The 22,903-nt window shown below is 37.4% G+C and overlaps 1 protein-coding gene across 4 annotated transcripts in view; it reads left to right on the plus strand.

The window, feature by feature from the left end:
• The first annotated feature begins 79 nt into the window (after positions 1 to 79).
• ADK (adenosine kinase) overlaps positions 80 to 22,903 on the plus strand; it is a 502,519-nt gene continuing 479,695 nt past the window's right edge. Inside the window, exon 1 of one of the 4 annotated variants that reach the window (XM_032608840.1) lies at positions 80 to 208. In XM_032608840.1, the coding sequence (XP_032464731.1) occupies positions 144 to 208 (65 nt within the window). In that variant the 5' untranslated portion in view covers positions 80 to 143. Of the gene's footprint in view, positions 209 to 281; positions 788 to 22,903 lie in introns of those variants that run through there. The other 3 variants (XM_032608839.1, XM_032608837.1, XM_032608842.1) reach the window with 3 other exon arrangements.

A 22,903-nucleotide genomic window follows, 5' to 3' on the forward strand; every position in this document is an offset into this window, starting at 1 on the left:
TGCCTGGGAGAGGCACGAACTGAGAGGAGCCGAGAGGGGCGGGGTTTCGAGATAAGGAGGAGGTGATGCGAGAGGGGGCGGGGCCTTCGAGAGCCGAAGGGGTGGGGCGAGCTCTGGAGCTTAAGTGAGGTGGGAGCGCGAAAATGGCAGCGGCTGAGGAGGAGCCGAAGCCCAAAAAGCTGAAGGTGGAGGCGCCCCGAGCGTTGAGGTGAGCGCTACCTGACACAGGGTAGAGGGTGACTGTGCCTGCTGCTAACCCGGGACCACATGGGGTTGCGCGACCGAGGCGCCGGGTGGTATCCGCATCGCCGGCATGGGGCCAACACACGGGACCGGTTGCTCGGGTAGCTGCCCTCCTGGCTGCGACCCTTTGACCGGCGCCCGCCCAGTTTGGCCGAGTCACCGCCGGCTCCGGAGACGCTCCGCCGCCCTTGGCCAATCAGAACGCCGGCCGGGGGTGCAGAGCCGTCTTTGGGCAGGCTGTGGGCGCCACGTGGGAGCCCGCCCGAGCTGAGGTGGTGCGACCAGTGAGGACCGGACCCGACCTGAGCCGAGTCTCTTGCGGCGACCTCCTCTTCCCGGCGGGATGTCGAGGAGAATGCCCAGCGACAGCTCTACCCTGGGGCAAAGACAGAATTCTTGGGAGTTTTCGTAAAGGTCGCGGAAGGGCGCCTTGACCTTCCTTTTCGTACGTACATCGAACCGAATGGTGTTATCTTTGGAGACCCTCTACCGGGGACCAAGACTCCCCCTCCGAGGCTTTGCGGAGGTGGCATTTCCCTGAACGGTTAGGAAAGCTTGATTTTTCTTTTTTTCTTTGCACTTTTGGCAGCAGTGGAGATAGTTCTGCACCTAACTTTTGTTTCACATATGATTTGATGTTGCAACTTTTACTTACAAAAAGTTATTGGTTAAAATATTACTCCCTAATAAGTATAAGGTGCAGTATGCGTATTCCTTGATGATTTTGAAATGTTCCTTGGAAGGCAAAGATTTTTGTATCTAAAAATAGACATCAGACTGATTTAAAACTGTTGGGATACTCCTGATCATACAAGGCAAATCTCATTTTTTCTAGCATTACCCTTACCTCTGAAAGAACGAATCTTTCATAATTGAAAAGAAAAGATCACTTAGCGGTTTGGTGGTGTGTTAACGCTGTTTTGAATGGATGGTGACCAAATCCCTGCCAGTGCCTTTAATGTATTCCTATTACTTTCAAAGGGTCAAAGGGTTAGTGTGCCTACCTTATATGAAGAAAATAAACTTTTTTTTTAAACGACTCAGGATGTTCCTTTTTCGTTTTAAGCTTTCAAACTGTAGACTAAAGCAAAGGCTTTTGAATCACACCTACCTGGGTTCAAGGCATGTGCTTTCCCTGGTTGGCCCATTATTAGAGTATTTCCTTAAAAAGTACCTTCTTCACAAAGTTTCCTCTACCAAATTGGAAGACAGCTGCAACTTTCCCCTGCTATCCTACTAAACATACAACCCTTAGATTTTGTCATATGGTAATCTGTTTTCAAAGTGCTTTCCTATTTTACAGATGAGAAAATGGAAGCCCAAATGAAACAGTTAGTTAAGGAACTGAAGTTTGAACATAGAGCATCTGGGTGCATGTTCATTGTTGTTTGACTTTACTGTGCCTACTTTTATACAACCACCCCAAGATACGCTTCTCTTCGCCTATGCAGCCTTAAAAATAACGATAAATAATAATGTTTAATGTGTATTGTTTCAGCATTTTACCTTTTTTAACTCATTCAATCCCACAACAACCCTACAAGGTAGACACTATAATTATATACATTTTAGCAAGGAGGAAACAGGTATAGAGAGGTTAAGTAACTTGATCAAGGTCAGCTTTATTAACCTCACACAGTTTGTCCAAAAGCCCTAGTGAACTGTTCACTCAGCTTTTGTTTCTCTACTTTCCTGTCTGTTTTTTGTTTTGTTTTGTGGTTAGTGTACATAACTTTTTATGTTGTTGCAATATATGGGTATATGATACATAATAATTCTTAAACAGGTGTAATGTTATTTTACATGTTATTAGTGTCTACGTAAAACTTGTAAAAGTCCTTAGGCAATTAAAACTCATAAAATATGTAGTTAGTACCACCTGTAGACATGAAGTCAGGATTAGACACCTGAGTACTGGGATAAATCTCTTCATTTTGTGTGAAGACCTTTTGGGATTGGCTATTCCTACGTTCATTATATTAGTTTGGCTTTAAGGGTCTCAGTGTGGTAATACACTGAGTGGTTAGACTGCATGCATTATCTGTGATGACTTGCTTGACAGTTAAGGGGCTAGCTAGCAGTTTTGGTTAACTTTTCAGAGAACGGCTTATAAAGTCTAAGCATGATTTAATGTGTAGAATCAGTTCCTAGGGAACAAATAAATTTATGATATATATTTGTAGATGTCAAGAAAAGGATTTAGGGCTTTGTGAGAATTTCAGTTAGTTTTAGGGTAGTAGTTCTCAAGCAGGGGAAGTATTGCCCCCTAAGGGACATTTGGCAATGTCTGGAGACATATTTGGCGGGGAGGGCAAATGGCACCAAGTGGGTGGAATTCAAGGATGCTGCTAAACATCCTACAATGCACAGGAATCCCCCTAAACCAAAGAATTATCCACACAAAAGTGAAAATAGTGTGAGGCTGGAAAAAACTGCTTCATAGAGAGCATCTCACAAGTCTAGCTTCCCTTTCTCAAATATCCATTATTTTTCTAGGCCTTTTAGGGTATAGCAGTTACTGAAGTTGCAAAGAAATAAGCTAGCTCTGTCATATTTTCACATTGGGTTGAGGAACATTAATTGAGTGCCATACATTATACTAGGTGCTTTATTTATGCTATCTCATTTAATCTTCCCATCAACATGTGAAGTAGGAATAATGATCCTTGTGTTACAGATGATGTATTTAGGCCTGAAAGAAGTCAAGAAGCATTTTTGGGAACTGCTCCCTAGATGAAAATGTTCCATGATGATTATGTGTATTTAGGACCACTTAACTTTCTTTTCTCTCCTTTGGAAATATCATCCAAGTTAATTTCTTCAGTGGTCACCTCTAAGAGGATAGAGTTCCTTCCAAGGCTTGTTGAGCACATGCCAAGCCTATTCTTTTAGTCAGTCTTTCAAATGCCTGCTATTTTAGGCATGGTGCTAAAAATTAGGTACATGGAGCGAGAGAGCTAAGACCCAGGTACCATCCTCTTGGTGGAAAATGAGTAGGGTTTGGGAAAATGATAACTGAGCATACCGAAGGATGACATACTGAAAGATGATGCTAACCAGATGTGAAGTAGGGTGTCTGGCTTATAGAAAAGTTTGTTTGGAGGTAGAAATGGCAGAGAGCTGCCTCTGTTGGGGAACTACATTTGTTTGGTCTGACTGAAGCAGAAGGTGTAGGAGGGTCCAGGCTTTGTACTGAACACTTTCACTTGTGTCATCTTTCTACCTCTACCTTCAGCTCTCAGACCCTAATTTTAACTGTCTGCTGAATATCTCCTTCTGAGTGTCTTGCTGAGACTTCAAAGTCATATATATCGAACTAAATCCATCTGCTGTCCTAAATCTGCACCTTCTTCCATGGTCCCTACATCTGTTAACGGCACCACTAACTTCTCTTACTCCAAAGTTTGGAACCTAGATACTTGATTCATTTTCCATCTGCGTATGGTTATCAAAGTTGGTCTTTTCTTCTTCAGTTATGTCTGATAATTCCTTTTGTTTTCCATCCCTGCTGCCACAACTCAAGTTGAGACTTTATTTTGCTTAGACTTGGTGTTGGCTTCTTAACCAGTCTCTCCACCTACAGGTTCAAGTTCTGCCTAATCTTCTTCAGGAGTAGCTCTACTTATTCATCATAGCAAATATTCATAAGCTCTGAAGTCAATGTTAGGAAGGGTTGAATCTGAAGAGACCACATTGTAACTCTCTCTGATGTTTTAGCAATTACACATTGTTCCGGATCATGACTTCTAATTTTATATAATTTATATATATATAAATTATATATAATTTTAATCTCTATGAAAAAGGAAACAAACTGCACTTCTCCAATCAGCAAATGTTGAGCTTTTCTCAAATTATTGCTTCTTTTTTTTTTTACAAAAATTATTGCTTCTTAACCATTTCACTTCCAGGGACTCCTTTTAGTCTTTCCTTCTGTCTTTTACCTCTCACTAGGACCCTGTGTTTTAAAATTGTGTATTAAACCTAGGAATAAAAGTCTGTAAGTATTTTAGATGACCAAGCAACAATTTTAGTAACCTCTTCATTTTTTTTTTTGGTCTTTATTTATTTTTTTAAAAAATACATATTTATTGGAGTAAAATTGTTGTGTTAGTTTCTGCCATACAACAAAGTGAACCAGCTATATGTACACACATATCCCCATATCCCCTCCCTCTTGAGCCTCCCTCCCACCCTCCCTATCCCACCCCTCTAGGTGGTCACAGAGCACCTAGCTGATCTCCCTGTGCTATGCAGCAGCTTCCCACCAGCCATCCATTTTACATTTGGTAGTGTATATATGTCAGTGCTACTCTGTACGTCCCAGCCTCCCCTTTCCCTGTGTCCTCCAGTCCGTTCTCAACGTCTAATCTCTTTAAAACACCTTTTTTTTTTTTTCTATTTCAGGAAATTCTCCAGAAGATGATTTTTATAAACTGAGCATACTGTTCCTGGAGTGGCCTGTTGTGAGGATTAAATGAGAAAAATGTATGCATACTAGAAAAGAGAAAGGATGATCAATTGTGCATCCATAGTGTATTGCTCAGTGCTTGGTCCTTAGGAACTATTCAGTTAGTGTTTGTTGGATAAATTATCAGCGCAGCATAGAGTGGAACTGATAATCTTTACTTTTCTAGACCTTATGTTTTTAACAATGAAGCCTAAAATTGAGTTTGGCTCTTTTCGGGTGATATTGCATGTTGTTCACTTATATTTATAAATTTAATCCTTTAAGATTAAAACTTTGGTTATGAAGGAAAATGAAAAACAGAAGTCTCCTGAGGTGCTTTGTATGAATCCCTTAATAAGGTCCTTTCCTAGACATTATATACTAGGGCAGAGAGAGGGTGGTGAAAAGGCAGAGTCAGAGGAAAGCCTGCATGGATTGTCCTGGGTATCTAGAGGTAAACATGAAATGCCTGGAGCCCAGGGAAAGTGAGAAGGGCTTTTGGTAAAAAGACAGGCATTGAAACTATGTTTCTGGTTTTAGGTATAGGCCTAGACTGAATAACACTAAATAAACATTAAGCCAATATGCTACTTTCCACCAGGAATATGGCTCTACTTCCCTTCCATCGATTAAAATCCTGCCTGTATGCAAAATGATCAGAGTTAAGTGGGGAAAAAAAATAAGAGAATCAAAATTCTGAAGAGTGTTCTGGTCAGGATGGAAGCCAATAGAGCAGTGGTTAAGACCTTTGGTTGACTCTTGGTCCTTATTAGCTGGTAATCTTGGAAAGATTGTTTACTGGCCCCATGCCTCTGTTTTCTCATCTTTGAAATGGGTATAATAAAAATACCTACCTCAAAAGATTGTTGAGAGGATTTCATGAAAAAGTAAATATAAAATTGGCATATAGTATGTCTTCAGTAAAAGTTAGCTGTTGTTATTACGGTACTCTTTATCCTGCTTTCAGCTCCCTACCCTGCTCCAAACACTGCAATTACAAATTTAAAAAGAAAAAGAAAAGATATAGGTGTACTCAAGAACAAGATAACCATCTCCAGGGACTGAAATGGAAAGCAAACATGCATTTAGATCCTGGGTTCAGGAGCAAGTGGAAATAACTTTGTGCAGGGGAACTGGAGTCAGGTACCCTGGATGAAACTTGGAGCTGGGCTGGGGCTGGATGAAAAGAAGGCTGAAAGCCTCTGCTCCTGGCTGTTGCTTTAAAAAGCTGTGGCTCTGAAGTGGTGACACAGAAGTGGCTGAGCTGCCACATGGCTTAGAGTTGGGAACTGTAATTTCTCCACTATTACCTGGTACAAGAGCACCGAGCTTGTAGGTCATGGGCTCTGGAAGAGGGGTGGCTTACCTCAAAACCATTGGAAAAAGGAATGGAAAGTCTGAGCCTGCACACAGGTGAGGAAGACTATTACTTAGAAAATAACAAAACCACTAGGAGATAAACTCACTTAAAATCTAATAGAGCAATTTCAAAATGACTTTTAAGTATTTTAAATATGTTTAAAAAGATAAAAGAAGTAATAGTTATAAAAAAAGCATGTTATAAATAAACAGTAGGTAAATGTGAAGTAAATGGCTATATAAAAGAAAAAATGGTGAAAAATTAAATTTTTAAAAAGTTGGTTAAACTCTGGTCCAAACGTATTTAAAGCAAAAATTAGTGAGTTGGAAGATAGTACTGAGTAATTCACCCAGATGTAGCACGGAGAAATCAAGAAAACTCAAGAGAATATTATATATATATATAAACACATACATATATTGAGAGGCACCAACTAACATCTAACTGGGAGTTCCAAAAAGAGGAAAGAGTGTGAATGGTGGAGAGGCCTTGTTAGAAGAGATGATGGCTGAGAATTTTCCAGAATTTAAGAAAGATCAAAGTCCTCAGGTTGAGAGGATATTCCAGGTGCATATAAGTGATATCACACAGTATTTGTCTTTCTCTTTCTGACTTACTTCACTTAGTATGATAATCTCTGGGTCCATCCATGTACCTGAAAATGGCATTATTTCATTCTTTTTTTATGGCTGAGTAATCCATTGTGTGTGTGTGTGTGTGTGTGTGTGTGTGTGTGTGTGTGTGTATCTCACATCTTTATCTGTTCATCTCTAAATGAACATTTAGGTTGTTTCCATGGCTTGGCTGTTGTAAATGGTGCTGCTATGATCATGGGTGTGCATGTATCTTTTCAAATTATAGTTTTCTCTGGGTATATGCCCAGGAGTGGAATTGCTGGATCATATGGTAACTCTATTTTTAGTTTTTGGAGGAACCTCCATACTGTTCTCCATAGTGGCTGCACCAATTTACATTCGGATTGTGGGTTATTTTATTTTCTTTATTCTTTTTTTTTTGTATTTTCCAACTTTTCTACATTGAACATATATATTAGGACTCTTGATTTGAAGCTGGAGGAACTTGATGTGCATTAAATACATATTTTGGCCAAGTGTCTAAATATCATCATTACAGAATGGACCTCTGGGATACTAAGTAAATCTGAAACTTTGTAAAACAAGTATTATGATTTTATTATAGGTTGTAATCTTTTCATCTGTATTTCTGAAATCCCAAAAGCTCTGAAAACTGGAAATTAAAAAAAAGTTTGAGATGAATTAATTTGGCAGCAGAACTTGAACGGGTTTGAGGCTCCCTGTAGTATTTATTTGTCTGACACAAATGTGTATGTTTTGCTGTAGAAATATGTGTTTGTTAATGGCATGCTGAGTGAAACCTTCCTGGGCAGTTTATAAAATATATAGCACATACAGTGCATTACCTTCCTAAAATTGACAAATTTCTAAATCCCATAAAATTCTGGCCTCAGAACATATCTTGCCCCAAGGATTCAATAATAGGATTGAGGGCCTTTCTAAAAATTTAAATATTCAGTTTTTAAAAGCTTGCTATTGTGCAGGAACAACAATTTCTCATCAGAATCACTTGCTAAAATTTTCCTGCAGTCCCCATTCTACATGTTGATGATACTAAATAGATGCTTATTTCAAAGGTCTTGTTTGGCTAGTTCTACCATAATACTGGTGCTGGTTATGTAACTGAGTTATTAGGCTTTTCTTTCTTTCAAATAGTAACTGACTAAGGTAAAGACTTCTCTTCAATTTTTGGACTTCAAGATTTGGAAGGATCATTTCACTGAAGTGGTCTCATGAACTGAAATTTCACATACTGCTTGAAGACGATACTTTTTGAATATTTTCCAAAGCAGATTTAAAGTTGTTGCCCTCACTTACATGTTTTATTTCTTATGTTTTTGTTTGTACTTGTGCCCTCATATGATTTATTTTAAAATGTATTCATCTAGGAAACAATAATTCGCTTTCAACATAAGAACATCTGAGTTTCCATTTGCATTTTGGCTTTCATTGCATACATGCTGATTTCAGCATCTTCTGTAGAATAGAATAAGAAAATATGTACAGCAATTATGTAAGAAACTCTTACCTTCGCAAGACACAGTTTGGTTACTGTATTAACAGGATCTCACAATTTTGTCAGCAAACCACATTTAGTTACTAATAAGCCCCGCTATTTTGCTATGTTAGCTGCAAATACAGGATTATAGGTATGAAGGTAGCTTATGTGATTACTGATCACTCACAAAATTAGGGGTTATCAGAAATGATATTGAAGTGGTTACTTGGCTTTTTGCCTTCTAGAGGCTGAGGCTGGACTTTGGTGTATCCCTAGTAGAACCATTAAGTTTCTAAGAGACTCAGTTGACTAAAAGAGCAGGAAGTCTAGCCAGATATGACTCATTCTAGGAGTGCATCTCTTGCCTCTATTGTCGTCTGTTATTGAATTCATTTCTCACACAGCCCATCTTAATGTAACAAGAAAGATGGCATTTTTCATCCCTAAGCCAAAAATCTCATGAGCCCAAAGGCAGAGACTTTCCACATCTATGTATCAGTTTTGAGAATACTCTGATTAGTCCTGCCTGGGTTACATACCCACCATTGAATCAATTAGTGTATCAGAGGTGGGGATTTTGGCCAGCCTTGGATATACTCTCAGCCATTTTCCTGTGTGCAGTGTGTGTGCTTGCGTGCACACCAATGGTGTTTATATATGTGGGGGAGTGCATGGATGTTGAGGAGGACGCTCTAATCAACAGCTCCACCAGCACCTTGTAGGGTGTAGGAGGTGAGGTGGTATCATTCTCTCAGCAAGAGAAAAGTTCATTATAGCATATATAGAATATATTTATGAAAACCTCATTCCTCAAGGTCCAGCCAAAGTTTATCTTCCCTACAAAACTTTCCTAATCACTGAGCCTGGAAACAGCTCCTTCACTGGTTGGTTGTACTTTATACTTTGCATTATTGCAGTGCACAGTGTATGCATGTTTTATCTCGTCTAGTGCTACTTGAAGTAGGGAAACTAGTTGAATCACTCTTAATGCCTTATAACTAATTACTTCATTGCAACATAGGCTCTAAATTTTTATTCAGTGAATTAATTCTTAAACTCTTTAAAGATGTTTTAAGGTTATGTTTGTAGTACTCAGTGGCACAAAATGGATTCATGTATTGGCTGTAAATTCTTATCTATTCATAAGAGTTGATAGATCTCTTACCTGAAAACATTTCATGGTTCTTGGACCTTTCTTTTTTATTGTTACATGGAATGAGCTTGTGTGTGAAATAAATCCAATACTAGAGGACAGAGGCCAAGAGATGCACTCCTAGATTACATTTCTGTTCTTTCTGGTGACTATAGTGAGCCTTGACTATAATAATCATTTCGTGCATTTGTCCATGGGGAAAATTCCCTCAGAATAAATATATTACTCCTATATAAATAGTAACATTTTATTAAGGCCGTGTGGTCAGTGTTTTCTTTCTTTAAAAAAATGTAGTAGAATTGCTTATTTGGTGGAGAAGTAAATTTTCTGAAAATGAATTTGCAAAGAAGAACGCAGTGACTTATCAGAATGATCAGTCTTTTCCCTATGGGTTAGCAGGTCCTTAATTAGTGAGCTTATTTGCATTTTAATTAGAACTCCAAAAGCACTGAAGGTTAGCAACATTGTTCTTAATTTCATAGCATACTGTGTAACAGTGTACTATGTAACCAATAGGTAATACTGCAAAATGGTCTTTTTAAGAAATTTGTCTGTTGACTCATCCAAGAGGGGTCACTGGAAAACAAAATATAGCAAAAGAATCAAATTCAGATGTCTTAGGGTTCTCAAATTCCTTTAAGCTTGATGTAGCAAAATAGTTTTACTCTTTGAGCCCTTGAGCTGAAGTCTGGAAAGCCATGTTAAGTTTTTGAGTAAACAAATTGAAAAACAAGAAAATTATCTTTAAAAAAAAAACAGTTCAAATGTGTTGTCTTTGAAGTTAACCACATTAGAGATTTGAACATTTTCTTGTTTTAAAGGCATGACTGAGGAAGTCTTGGGTTCCTCCTAAAATAGAGTTTTTTAGAAATTGTTTTTCCTATGCAGAGCTGAGACCTTAGCTATCATTTTTAGTTCTTAGTTTTGGTGAAGATTAGAGCTGTTAAGCTGTAGAAGTGATGCAGATTTACACCCTTGGTTATGTCTCTGTTTTCACATACTCAAGATGAACTGATTATATTACATTTTAGCATGGGATAGCATGTTGATCACATTCAAGTATACTGACAATTCTACTTTGTCTTGTTTGTTTTACATAGCACTTGCTTATCCAAAGGTACAGAGCTGGATTGTTTAGATTTGAAATTAAAACATAGTTATATTATTAAATTAAGTAGTACTAAATGTTTAGTATTAAAAAGTAGTATTTAGTAAAAAATAGCTTGAAAAGTTTTTTTTTTTTGAAGGTGTGGGAGTTAGCTTCTTCTCTACATGGTAGGTTTGACTTCTTTGGGTATATTCATCCCTCAGTTTGAATATTGTAAAGATGCTCTGTAGAGAAATATATAAATTTCTAGACTTACACTCACAAATCCTTAGAAATGGGAGCAATGTTAATTTATCTTTGCCCAGCCTCCTGCATTAGACAGGAATCCCTTCGTTAGTACCCCTCTTCCCCTATTTGTGTAGCATTCCTCCCCTAGATTCAGCACAAATAAGGGAAAGGAGTACATTTTTTCACTAATGGAAAACACACACACACACACACACACACGCACACACACGAGACCTTCGATCTCATTTCTATGTGAAGCTTGAATAAACCACATTCCTTAGAAAACTTGTTAGTATCCTGTAGCTATCAAGTCAGATTCAGAGCTCTTTAAATGTAAATGATTTCTTGTTGGTCAAGGTATTTCTTCTTTATACTCATAAAACAGGTTAAAGCAGGCTTTCCTAGCCTTTCCCTTTTAGAAGCTACTTTGGTATTTCCAAAGACTGCTTGGGAATGCTGGTGGGAGCAGGAATGGGAGGAGATGGCTAGGTGTGCAAATCCTGAGGTAGGGTAGGATCTTCTGTAGCTGAAGTTTCCAATGTGAAAACAACAGCAAATCTCAATATTAGCCAGATGTGGCTTTGAAATGGTAATTTACAATTTCATGTGATTTTTGAAAACTCTTTGAACATGTTTTAGACTCTTGAGATTGTTGGTGCCTGAGGAGGTACTTAAAATCAAAGTCTGATATTTACATGGTTGTGTTGAGAGAATTGAAGCTCAATGAGGTTAAATGTCAGTCAGGTAAAGGCTAGTAAGTATCTGAGGTGAAATTTGATCCGAAGTCATAACTTGTCATTGTCTTACTTTCTAGAACAAGAAATGAAGTTTAATTTTTTTTTTTAAAGATAAAAATAACATATTTAGGACTTCCCTGGTGGTCCAGTGGTTAGGACTCCATGCTCCGAATGCAGGGGGCCCGGGTTCGATCCTTGGTCAGGGAACTAGATCCCACATGCTACAACTAAGACCTGGCACAGCCAAATAAATCAATAAATGTTAAAAACAAACAACATATTAAAGAATATGTCAAGCACTTTTACCTTTTCTTACAGGTCCTCACAAGGCCACCAGGTAACTGCCTTCATCTGAGGAAATAGACCCAGAAAAGTTAAGCATCCCTAAGTACTAAGCTCTCACTCTACACTCAGGACATCTGATTCATGTTTCTTGCTGTTTGTATTACACTATGAAGACACAGATTGAGAACGTGTCAAAGTGAATTCTGTATGTGCTAGATAAGCACACTATTTAAAGAAATTCTGTGGTGATGTGTTTAGTGTTTAGTAACCTTGTTTAGATTTTTGTCTTTCAAGTTCTCTTATTCACACATGTAGGTACCCCCTCCCCCCCCACCAAGAATAAATATTCCCTAGTGGAATATACTTAATTGTATGCTTTGTAATGGATTAACTCATTGAGCTTCAGTTTTGAGCAGGTTGTGTTTTCTGTTAAAAGCCTTGGGCAAACCAATTTTGCTTATGTTTAAGAGTTAAAATGTTCCAGTTAAACAATTTCTGGTAAGTTTTTATTTACTTTAGAGATTTTGCAATTTTCCCTGATATTAATAATTTGAATCTTATGACTTAGCATTATTAATTATTATAATTATATGGGATAACCATTACTGTTCACAGAGTTTAATATGCTCAGATTATACAATAAGTGGCAGAGATAGGATTCAAACCTGAATCTGATTTTTTTAGTGATTAGCTCAAATATTCAGGTATTGTATAAACAATAGAACAGGAGTCAACAGTGATTTGTGTGATCAAAAACAAAAGCAAGCCCTTTGCTTCAAAAAATACTCCTGTGTTATATACGAAACAATTACTAGTAATCTGCTAAAAAGCTGTTAATCTTTTAATATTAATTCAAATGTTATGAAAATGTTCTACCAGATCTGAGATGGCAGTGATGAGAATTCTGTTTCATTAAAAATGACCTACAGCCACAATTAGTCTTGGACCTCATACCAAAAAAAAAAGCAACAGTTTTAAAGAAATGATAATATGTTCAGTTAGCCTACTTTTAAAAATATGACTATAACATTTCATTAAGTTCAACTAATATTTAAAAACCTCAGTTTTATAATGCTTGATAACCAGAGGAAAAAGGAAGTAGGGGTAGGAAAATACAGATCTGTGAAAAGAAGGGGGGAAGTAAAGGGAAGTGATAAAAAAGGAAAAGGCTCATTCCTCTTAGCTATTTCTGATTTCTACATAACTTCCAACATCAGACATCTCTGCTTTTCAACTTTTCACTCAGCTCTGAGGTGTGTATGTGAGTTTGTGAGAAGCTTCTTATTATGAACCTGTGGGCTGTTAGTGTGGGGCAAGGAAAAAGAGCTTTGTATTAGGAATCAAAACACCTGGGTCCTATTAACGTTTCTGTCTAGATTTGTGTATGCACCTGCGAAGTGAGTCGTACAGATTAAAATGCTTTTCAAACTAGATCATGAATCAATTTGGGTATAGAAAAAGTGGTATTTTATAAAAGGAAAATAGGAAAGGTCAATGCATTGAATATGGTAAGGGTAAGTATTGCTTTGTGAAACGTTTCCATTATGTATATTTATGGAGTATTAGTTGCAATGCAAAATATATTTTTCACAATGAGTTTGGTTTTCTGTCCTAAAATTTAGTGGCTTAAAAGAACAGCCATTTTACTAGAGTTCATGGTTTTGTGGGTCAGGAGTAGCTGGTTGATTCTTCTGCTCCATGTGCTATTGACTAGGATCACTTGGAGGTATTTAGCTGATAACAGGTCTGGTGTGGAGGGTACAAGTTGTCTTTACTCAATTGCCTGGTGTTTTGGTAGTGGTGGCTGGCAATCTTGGCTTAGCTGGGTTCCTCTCTTTCTCTGTGTGGCTTGAGGGCCTCTCCATGTGGTTTCCTCAACCTGGTAGTTGGACCTCTTAGATGGCAGCTCAGAGCTCCAAGAGACCAAGGCAGGAGCTGGCAGTCCTTTAAGGCTAGCCTGGAATCTGGTCAAAGGAGTCATAGTTCAGCCCAGATTTAAGGAGAGGGGACATAGACTCTTGTCTCCAAGAAACTTGGCCACTTTTAATCTGCCAAAATTATTGTAAAATAATTTTGAAAACTGTGACTGAATTTATCCAACCTTTTAATTCTGTTATTGCCCTTTGAAAGATGATTAATTTCAATAGTCTACTCTCCTGCACCCCGCCACAGGTACCCCTAACATTGGAAAATGTGTCAATTTTTGATTTCAAAGTGCAGAGTTTAATTTAAATATGTGTAATATTTTTCCATGGAACTGTGAGTTTTAGGTTTTGTAGAAATAATTTAAGGTCTAAAAATTTCTGTGCAGTCTTAAGATAAGTTTGCTACCTAACACTACCTAAAAACTCTATTTGACATTGAGTAAGAATTGCCTTCTTACAATGCCTGAAGATTACATTTGGATTTAATTACTTCTTCCCTTCACATACAGGCAGTCTGAAGCTGTTATTTATTTATTTTTTTTGGCTGCGTTGGGCCCTCGTTGCGGTGCGCGGGCTTCTCATTGCAGTGGCTTCTCTTATTGCGGAGCATGGCGCGTGGGCTTCAGTAGTTGTGGCGCACGGGCTTAGTTGCTCCGCAGCATGTAGGATCTTCCCAGACCAGGGCTCGAACCCGTGTCCCCTGCATTGGCAGGCGGATTCTTAACCACTGCGCCACCAGGGAAGCCTGAAGCTGTTATGTTTTTGTTGAAATCTGAAAGAGTGAGAAATCTGCTCCCACCAACCCCCATTCCACCCCTCAGTAAAGAAAACAAAACCATTAAACGTTTTTGTTAAAAACCTACAAGTTGTTATCACAAGGAAAAATCTTTGTAACTATTTATGGTTATGGATGTTAACTAGACTTACTGTGATGATCATTTTGCAATATATACAAATACTGAATCATTACGTCTTACATCTGAAGCTAATATAATGTTACATGTCAATCATACCTCAAAAGAAAGCATTAATTCTTGTAAAATGCAGGTTTTGTGGTGTACTGTATCTTTAGGTGACAGAGTGGTTTCCAGAAGAGGACTATTCCCTGTGACAGAGCTGTAGGGATTTGTGGAAATGTCCCTGTCAGAATATCTGCCCATATTTGGAATATTAATAGCACTTTCTTAAGATATAAGCAAAAGGATTTATCTTCTCATACCCTTGGCTATTTAGAATCCCAGATGTTGAAGCAGTGTTTGGGTGTAACCCCTGGCTTTTGGGGAATGGGTTGGGCTGGTTGTTTGACCAGTTATGCTGCAGAGTCATTTTTCTTTGCCTCTGTCTGCAGACAAATGTCCTGTTTTTCAGATAAACCACATTCATCTTAAATGCTCCTCCACCCCAGGCTATTTTTTTTCCCACCGAGGAAGACATGATGGTGGTCAAGATTTCCTTCAAAGTAATTAAGGAGGAGAATGTGAAAAATGATAAGAGCTTTAGAATGAAATTCTGTGGGTTTAGATGCCAGTATTTAAAAATAACTATTTAAACCCACCCCCAAATGAAATGGGAATGGGAGAACTTATGTGTATTTTAAACTTATAAACAGGCATATGAGGATAAATGGTTTATAAGTTATAGATGCTTAGTTACACCAAAATATCAATTTTTGGAATAATATTATATATACATACATACCTATGTACATTGTGTATGTGAACATATATCAAACCCTGATATTGGTAGTCCCATCGCATTGCATTTCTTTTTTTTTTTTTTTTTTTGTGGTACGCAGCCTCTCACTGTTGTGGCTTCTCCCCGTTGCGGAGCACAGGCTCCGGATGCGCAGGCTCAGCGGCCATGGCTCACGGGCCTAGCCGCTCCGCTGCATGTGGGATCTTCTCGGACTGGGGCACGAACCTGTGTCCCCTGCATCGGCAGGCGGACTCTCAACCACTGCGCCACCAGGGAAGCCCCACATTGCATTTCTTGATGAACTTATATAACTATTGAGGCAATAGAAAAAAATTGTTCTTAACGTTTCCTGTACCTGATTCTCTCATATATGTAATGAATCATTAGGAAATCTGCACGATGACCCACCCCAAAAGCTAATGATCCTTCCCCTTTAACTTGAGATTACATGATCACATTAAGTAACCACTGGGTCAAGTAATCTCCATTGAAAGCACTCCAAGGAGTGCTATGGTATATATACTATATTTATATCTATAATTTTAATTCTACTTGACTGTTGTGCTGCATAAGGAAAGACACTTCAAAGATTACATTTTTCCCAATACAACAGTTTTGGTGGGCTCTTTGCACTTCTCTCCATCCCAGGTCTCCCAGTAACACTGAGACTACTATCACTACCACCTCCACCACCATCACCACTGTATAAACTTCCAAGTCTTTCAATTTTAAATATCTAGTTATTGCAGAAAAGCAGTCTACCCTATTTCCACAAGGAGGGGTTTCACTCTAAATATTTCACTATTTCTCTCTGCACCCTGAAATCCAATTTCAGGTCAGTCTTTAGGCAGATGAGAGCCAGTGCCAGTCTGTGTCCTGTCCCACAGACTGTGAGAGAAGGTGGCCCTCTGCCCATGCAGTAGGTGGAAGATAGGGCCTTCAAATCTAGGTCAGTCCTCATCAGTGGAGACTATGAAATTGCTGGTTCCTATTATTAGGATACTCTGTTAGAAAAAAAACCCAAAAAAACATTGAATAAAAGAAAACTTTATAAACCAGTTCCATCATTTCTAAAGCAATCCATTAGAAATTTCTATTTCTTAGGACTCTTTTTGGATAAAACTGCATGTTTAATTTGAGACCACATTTATTTTTACTCTTATATAGTAGAACATGATAGGCACTAGGGGTTAGAGGATATACCCAAGGACTAATATAAGTTAAAAAAAATTTTTTTTTTTTTACAGTGGAAACTTTTGTGGACATTTGTGGTTTCAATTTATGAGTCTTGAAAGATCTTGATAAGAAATAATTTGTAATTTTACTAAAGCCTAAATTTGATTTGCACAAAGTGAATGGCTGGGGTGGGAGATTTACTTAGTTTTATAGTAAATTTAACCACTTGCTATTAATTGTGTGCCCCTAAATTCTTGCAGAGTAAAAAAGATGTTTTTCTTTGACAACAATCAGTCTTGTGACTTTGACAGAAATGAAATTGTGGTTGAAATTTTTAAAAATGAAGAGGTCTAAGAAATGATTCTTGGTGGCAATTAGGAGTCTTGGCTAAATTAAAGACAAAAATGGCAGATTCATTGGCTGCTCAGATTTAATCTATGAATAAGCACATATGGAAATAAAGGAAGCAATTTCTGAAAGTATTTCATATGATGCTCCGGCTAGTAAGAAAGCTGTTACTGGACTACTACATCTTATGGGTTGAAGTCATAGTGTGGTGTTCTGAAATTTGGGTGTTTATAAAAGTCTCAGACTTATGTCAATCTGTCTTGGGTTTACTTTGGTAACACTGTACAATGGTAATTAGCCCCAGTTCTGGAGTCAGGCTACCAGAGTTTGGATTTCTGTTCTGTAACGTGTGACTTTCAGCAAATTATTTGACCTCTTTGAGCTTCAATTTCTTCAAATGTAAAATGGTGATAATAAAAAATCTTCTGATAAGGTTTTTGTAAATTCAAATAAGGTAGTACTTGAAACATATATAGCATGGTGTCTGGCACATATTAAACACTCATTAAGTTTTACATGTTATTTTACTTATATACATATTTAGTGGCTGCTGGCAGGTGACTGCTAAGGTAGAATGGTTGCCCTCTTAGGGTGTTGTTCAAATGAAACTGCATATACAATTCTGGACAACTATTTTTAGTCTATTAATAGAAAACAGTAGGCACTACAGAGTAAGGAAGACTAGAAAGAAAAATCTGTTTCCCAAGTCTTTATCTCTATCCCCGACCTCCCCTGGAACTTGTCCTTTGAACTTCTTTCTTGTCTTTCCCTTTTATCTCAGTAACAGCAGCGCCATTTACTCAATTTAGTCCAAATTTACCCAATTTAGTCTAAAATCTAGGAGTTACTCTTGACTCCTTTATTTTCCTTAGTCCCCCATATTCCTGTCATTCTATTGGGTTGGCCAAAAAGTTCCTTCGGTTTTTAAGTAAAAAAAGACACACTTTCCATTTTCACCAAGAACTTTATTGAACAATGTATTCCCCATTTTGTTCCACTACCTTCTGCCATATTTCATGCAACTTCATAATGCCATCTTCCCAAAACTTTTTATCTTTTTGAGCAAAAAACTGTTCCAGGTACCTTTTACAGTCTTCCAGGGAATTGAAATTTTTTCCATTAAGAATTTTGTAAAGACCGAAATAGATGGAAATCTGAAGGTGCAATGTCTGGTGAATACGGCAGATGAATCAGAACTTCCCAGCTAAGCTGTTACGGTTTTTGCCTGGTCATCAAAGAAACATGTGGTCTTGTGTTATCCTGATGGAAGATTATGTGTTTTCTGTGGACTATTTTCATTGAGTGCTGCTTTCAGTTGGTCTAATTGTGGGTGGTACTTGTTGAAATTAATCGCTTGGTTTTCCAGAAGGAGCATATAATAGAGGACTCCCTTCCAATCCCACCATATACACATCGCCTTCTATTGATGAAGACTGGCCTTTGGTGTGGTTGGTGGTGCTTCATTTCGCTTGCCCTGTGATCTCTTCCATTCCACATTATTGTACAGTATCCACTTTTCATCACCTGTCCCAATTTGTTTTAAAAACGGAATGTTTTTGTTATGTTTAGGTAGAGAATCGCATGTGGAAATATGGTCAAGAAGGTTTTTTTTGCTTAACTTATGTAGAACCCAAACATCAAAGCGATTAACAACCAAGCTGGTGCAAATGATTTTCAACACTTGATTTGGATATTTTGAGTATGTCAGCTATCTCCTGTGTGGTATAATGCCGATGGTTCTCAATTAACGTCTTGATTTGATCGCTATCAACTTCAACTGGTCTACCCAACCGTGGAGCATCGTCCATGAGAAATCTCCAGCACGAAACTTCGCAAACCACTTTTGACACATTCGATCAGTCACAGTACCTTCTCCATACACTGCACAAATCTTTCAGTTGTGTTTTTACCTTTCTTGAAATAAAAAAGCATAATATGCTGAAAATGTTGCTTTCTTTCTTCCAACTTCAATATTAAAATGGCTACACAAAAATTCACCAATTTTGATAAGTTTTTTTTTTTTTAAATGTACTCTGATATGACAGCTGTCACAATACAATCTAACAAAATTGTTTCGAATGAAGTTAAAGACAACTAAGGGCTACTAGAGCCATCTTATGGAAAAAACCAAAAGAACCTTTTGGCCAAACCAATACCTCCAAAATGTCCATTTACTTCTTTCTATGTCCACCACTATCTTCATTGTTCAAACCACAATTATTTGTCATCTTTATTACTGTAATAGGCTTTTAATTTAGTCTCTCTGCTTTCATGCTCCTTTGATGCATTCTCTACACTATAACCAGGTTGATCTTTTAAAACAAAATCAGATCACGTCATTCCTCTGTTTAAAACTTAATTACAGTGGCTTCCTGTCTTGCTTATAACAAAGTCTAAACTTCTTAGGCTCATCAAAGCTAAGACGTTCTGCTTCTTTCTCTAACCACAACCTTTTGTCCCTCCCCTTTTTTTCACACTGGGCTTCCAGTTATTTTAGTGCTGTCTGTCTGTCTGGAAACCCTTCCCCCACCTTGCTCTTCCTTGTCATTCAGTTTTCTACTGGAGATCTTCCCTGACTACCCACTCTAAAGGAGCCTTTCTCTGTGTTATCCGCTGGGCTTAATTCTCTGCATAGCACTTAATGATCATTTAATGTTCTTGTTTATTTGATTATTTATATATAGCTCCTCACTAGAATATCAGTTCTATAAGGGCAGTACATGTTCTTGGTCATTGCTGAATCTCCAGTGTATTGAGTAGTAGAGAAGATCTCAATAAATATTTGTTGAGTTAATGAGTGATTGATTCCTTTTTTTTTTTTTTCTTTTGGCTGCACGGCGGCTTGTGGGATCTTAGTTGCCCGACCAGGGACTGAATCCGTGCCCTCAGCAGTCAAAGCGTGGAGTCCTAACCACTGGACTGCTAGGGAATTCCCAAGTGATTGATTCCTAAAAGCTTGTTTGTGAGTACCGGATTTATGGTAAAATAAAAACAAGAAAAATCTTTTATATAGAAAATATATTTCATAAGGTTACCAGCAATACTTCGGGTAGCGCTGTTTATTCTGTGATGTCCTTTTTACATTTTTATGTTAAAATGCCCTTTTGTGAAATGATAGTGATATATTCAATTATATAGTTTCAAAATATATTCTTGGCAGCATAAATAATTGTGAAGCACTGTTGTCCCATACTTCTATTTTTTTATTTTATTTTTTAAAGAATCATTTATTTATTTATTTATTTATTTGGTTGCGTTGGGTCTTCGTTGCTGCATGCCAGCTTCCTCTAGTTGCCGCGAGTGGGGGCTATTCTTCGTTGCGGTGCATGGGCTTCTCACTGCAGTGGCTTCTCTTGTTGTGGAACACGGGCTCTAGGCACGCGGCCTTCAGTTGTTGTGGCACGCGGGCTCAGTAGTTGTGGCTCGCGGGCTCTAGAGCACAGGCTCAGTAGTTGTGGCACATAGGCTTAGTTGCTCCGCAGCATGTGGGATCTTCCCCGACCAGGGCTCGAACCCATTTCCCCTGCATTGGCAGGTGGATTCTTAACCACTGCACCACCAGGGAAGTCCCTGTCCTATACTTTTAGATTGGAAATTTTCTTTGACTTTTAAAGATTTGTGGTTCACTGAAAATATAGAAGCACTGTGTAGGTGTTCTTGGGAGGGAGTTTTGCTAAGAATTCTTAGTAAGTAAAGTTCAGTCAATCAAATGTTATTATATTCTTCAAATTCTCCTGGGAAATAAATTGTCAGGTTCCATTTAAAGATTATATTGTTTGAATATGTCACGTTAAAGTGAAATGTGACATAAGAATCTATCGATAATAATTAAAAGGAAATAAAAATAGTGAACCTCTTTTAATATTTTTTTGGGTAATACATTTAGCAATGTTTCTTTGAATAACTTTGTCCATAATGAAAACTAAGTAAAATTGCGAGTGTTTTATTTTCATTAAAACTGATCAATTCTTAAAAAAGCAACCCAATTTGTATTGTCACAAGTGGACAGTTTTTTTCTTCCACTGTCCATTAAGAACTGAAATGGACCTGAGATGTCACCTGGAACAAACTACCTGGCGTTTCAGATAAGGAAACTGATGGTCAAAGGACACACATTTTTTGGTAGGCCTAGGATTAGAATTCCCATCTCTTTATTCTCTGGCTCCTGAACTTTACTCTGTGGCACTAATTATTTTAGGGAGACAAGTCTTAAGAAATTTCTCTTTTTGGAGTATGGTATAGATTGCTTTAAAATCTTATTTTATCAGTATTTTCTTTTCTTTTTTTAAATATTTATTTATTTCATTGCACCGGATCTTAGTTGTGGCAGGTGGACTCCCCAGTTGCAGCATGTGAACTCTTAGCTGTGGCATGCATGTGACATCTAATTTCCTGACCAGGGCTTGAACCCTGGCCCCCTGCATTGGGAGTCTTAACCACTGTGCCACCAGGAAAGTCCCAGTATTTTCATTCATATGAAATGAGGAGATGTATTTTTAAGTAACATGCAGGGAAGATATTCCACATTCAATCTTGTGACAGCTGGCTTCTTAAAGGCTGTGCAAAGCTCTAAAAGTGGTACTTATGCTTTTAATTTTTGTCAAGTTAAGATTTAAAATTAAACAAGAAAATCATAGACATTTTATTTTTGTTATTCCTGTATTAAAGAATCTTTACACATGAAAAGATGAGACATTTGTAAAGTAAGCCTAATTCCTCTAAAAATAAGGGTAGTTTTGATGGTTGTGATCTAAAAAGACACAGGTTTTAAAAAAAGCAGGAATAAGTTTTGTATTTTTAAATCATTTCAGAAAGACCATTAAAATTTAATAATACAAAAATTTTATGCTAATAAAACCAACATGTAGTAGAAAATTTATAAAGCAGATCAATATAAAGTCAAAATGACACATAATTCTACTTTCCAGAGAATCCAGTAATAACATTTTGGTATGTTTCTTTCCAGTCTTTTTTCTGTGTGTATACGGCATACATATATTTTTTAACATAGTCAAGATTATACTCTACATTCTTTTTGTTGGATTGTTTTGCTTTTTTCACTTAAGATTATATCATGAACATTTTCCTCTGTCCTTAAAAAGTCTATGAAAACATTTTATAGTAGCTTCATAACATTCTTCTGTAATTTATTTAACCATTATTCTATTTTTCCTTATTTAGGGGTATAATACATTTTTGCTATTAATGTGAAAGGAATAACTAGGTATACACATCTTTGTTCATGTTCTATTTTATCTATTATAGTTGCCTATAAAGTGGAATTGGTGACACATTGCCACAAAGCTTTCTAGAAATGTACTAATATATGAAAATACTTGTGTTATTGCACGCTTAACAAACTGGTTGTGTTTGAAGAGAACTTTGCTATTATTTTGGGTTTGGAAGCATTTGTTGAAAAGGTTAGTCTACATGTTTGTTGTGCTATCCATAAACATATTTATTTAACTATTTGGCGTTAGCTATCTAGGTGCTTTTAGTGGCAGACTAACCACATGATTAGATAAAGTAGATAGAATATTTACTTATCTATCTTTCCAAGAGCAAACTATTCTGACCCACTGATCTTGATTCAACTATTTGAATTAGAAGAAAGTTAATGAAGGTTAATAATTCAAATTGACTGCTTTTCCCTAAAGTGAAGAATAGGATTGAAATAAATTGCTTAAAAAATTGATTGAAAGAGTCTTTTAGTGGTTACTCGGTAGCTAACTTTGTGTGTGTGTGTGTGTGTGTGTGTGTGTGTGTGTGTTTGAGAAAAATTGGGTGGAGGAGAAAAAAAGCATGAAAGGCTGAGGAAAGGAACGTGCTGTGAATTAAAAAAGCTGCTGCCTTTATTTGGAAAAACATGTCTTTTATCTCTACCTGATTGACTCTGAAAGAACAATCACACATGAGCCCTGTTTACTGAAATAGCATTTTTGTATCTGTACCTGCTGAAATGAACTGTTACCTAAGTACATTTTAAGTAATACACTTTTTGAAAGTTGTGTTGACTGATTATGAGTAAAAAAACCAAAGTTTTGATTGTTAGATGCAAAGTGTCACTTCTCAAAAATAAGTAGCTTTTAAAAAATCTTTGA

This window comes from Phocoena sinus, chromosome 16 (genome assembly GCF_008692025.1).
Source record: "Phocoena sinus isolate mPhoSin1 chromosome 16, mPhoSin1.pri, whole genome shotgun sequence".
NCBI classification, from domain to species: Eukaryota; Metazoa; Chordata; class Mammalia; order Artiodactyla; family Phocoenidae; genus Phocoena; species Phocoena sinus.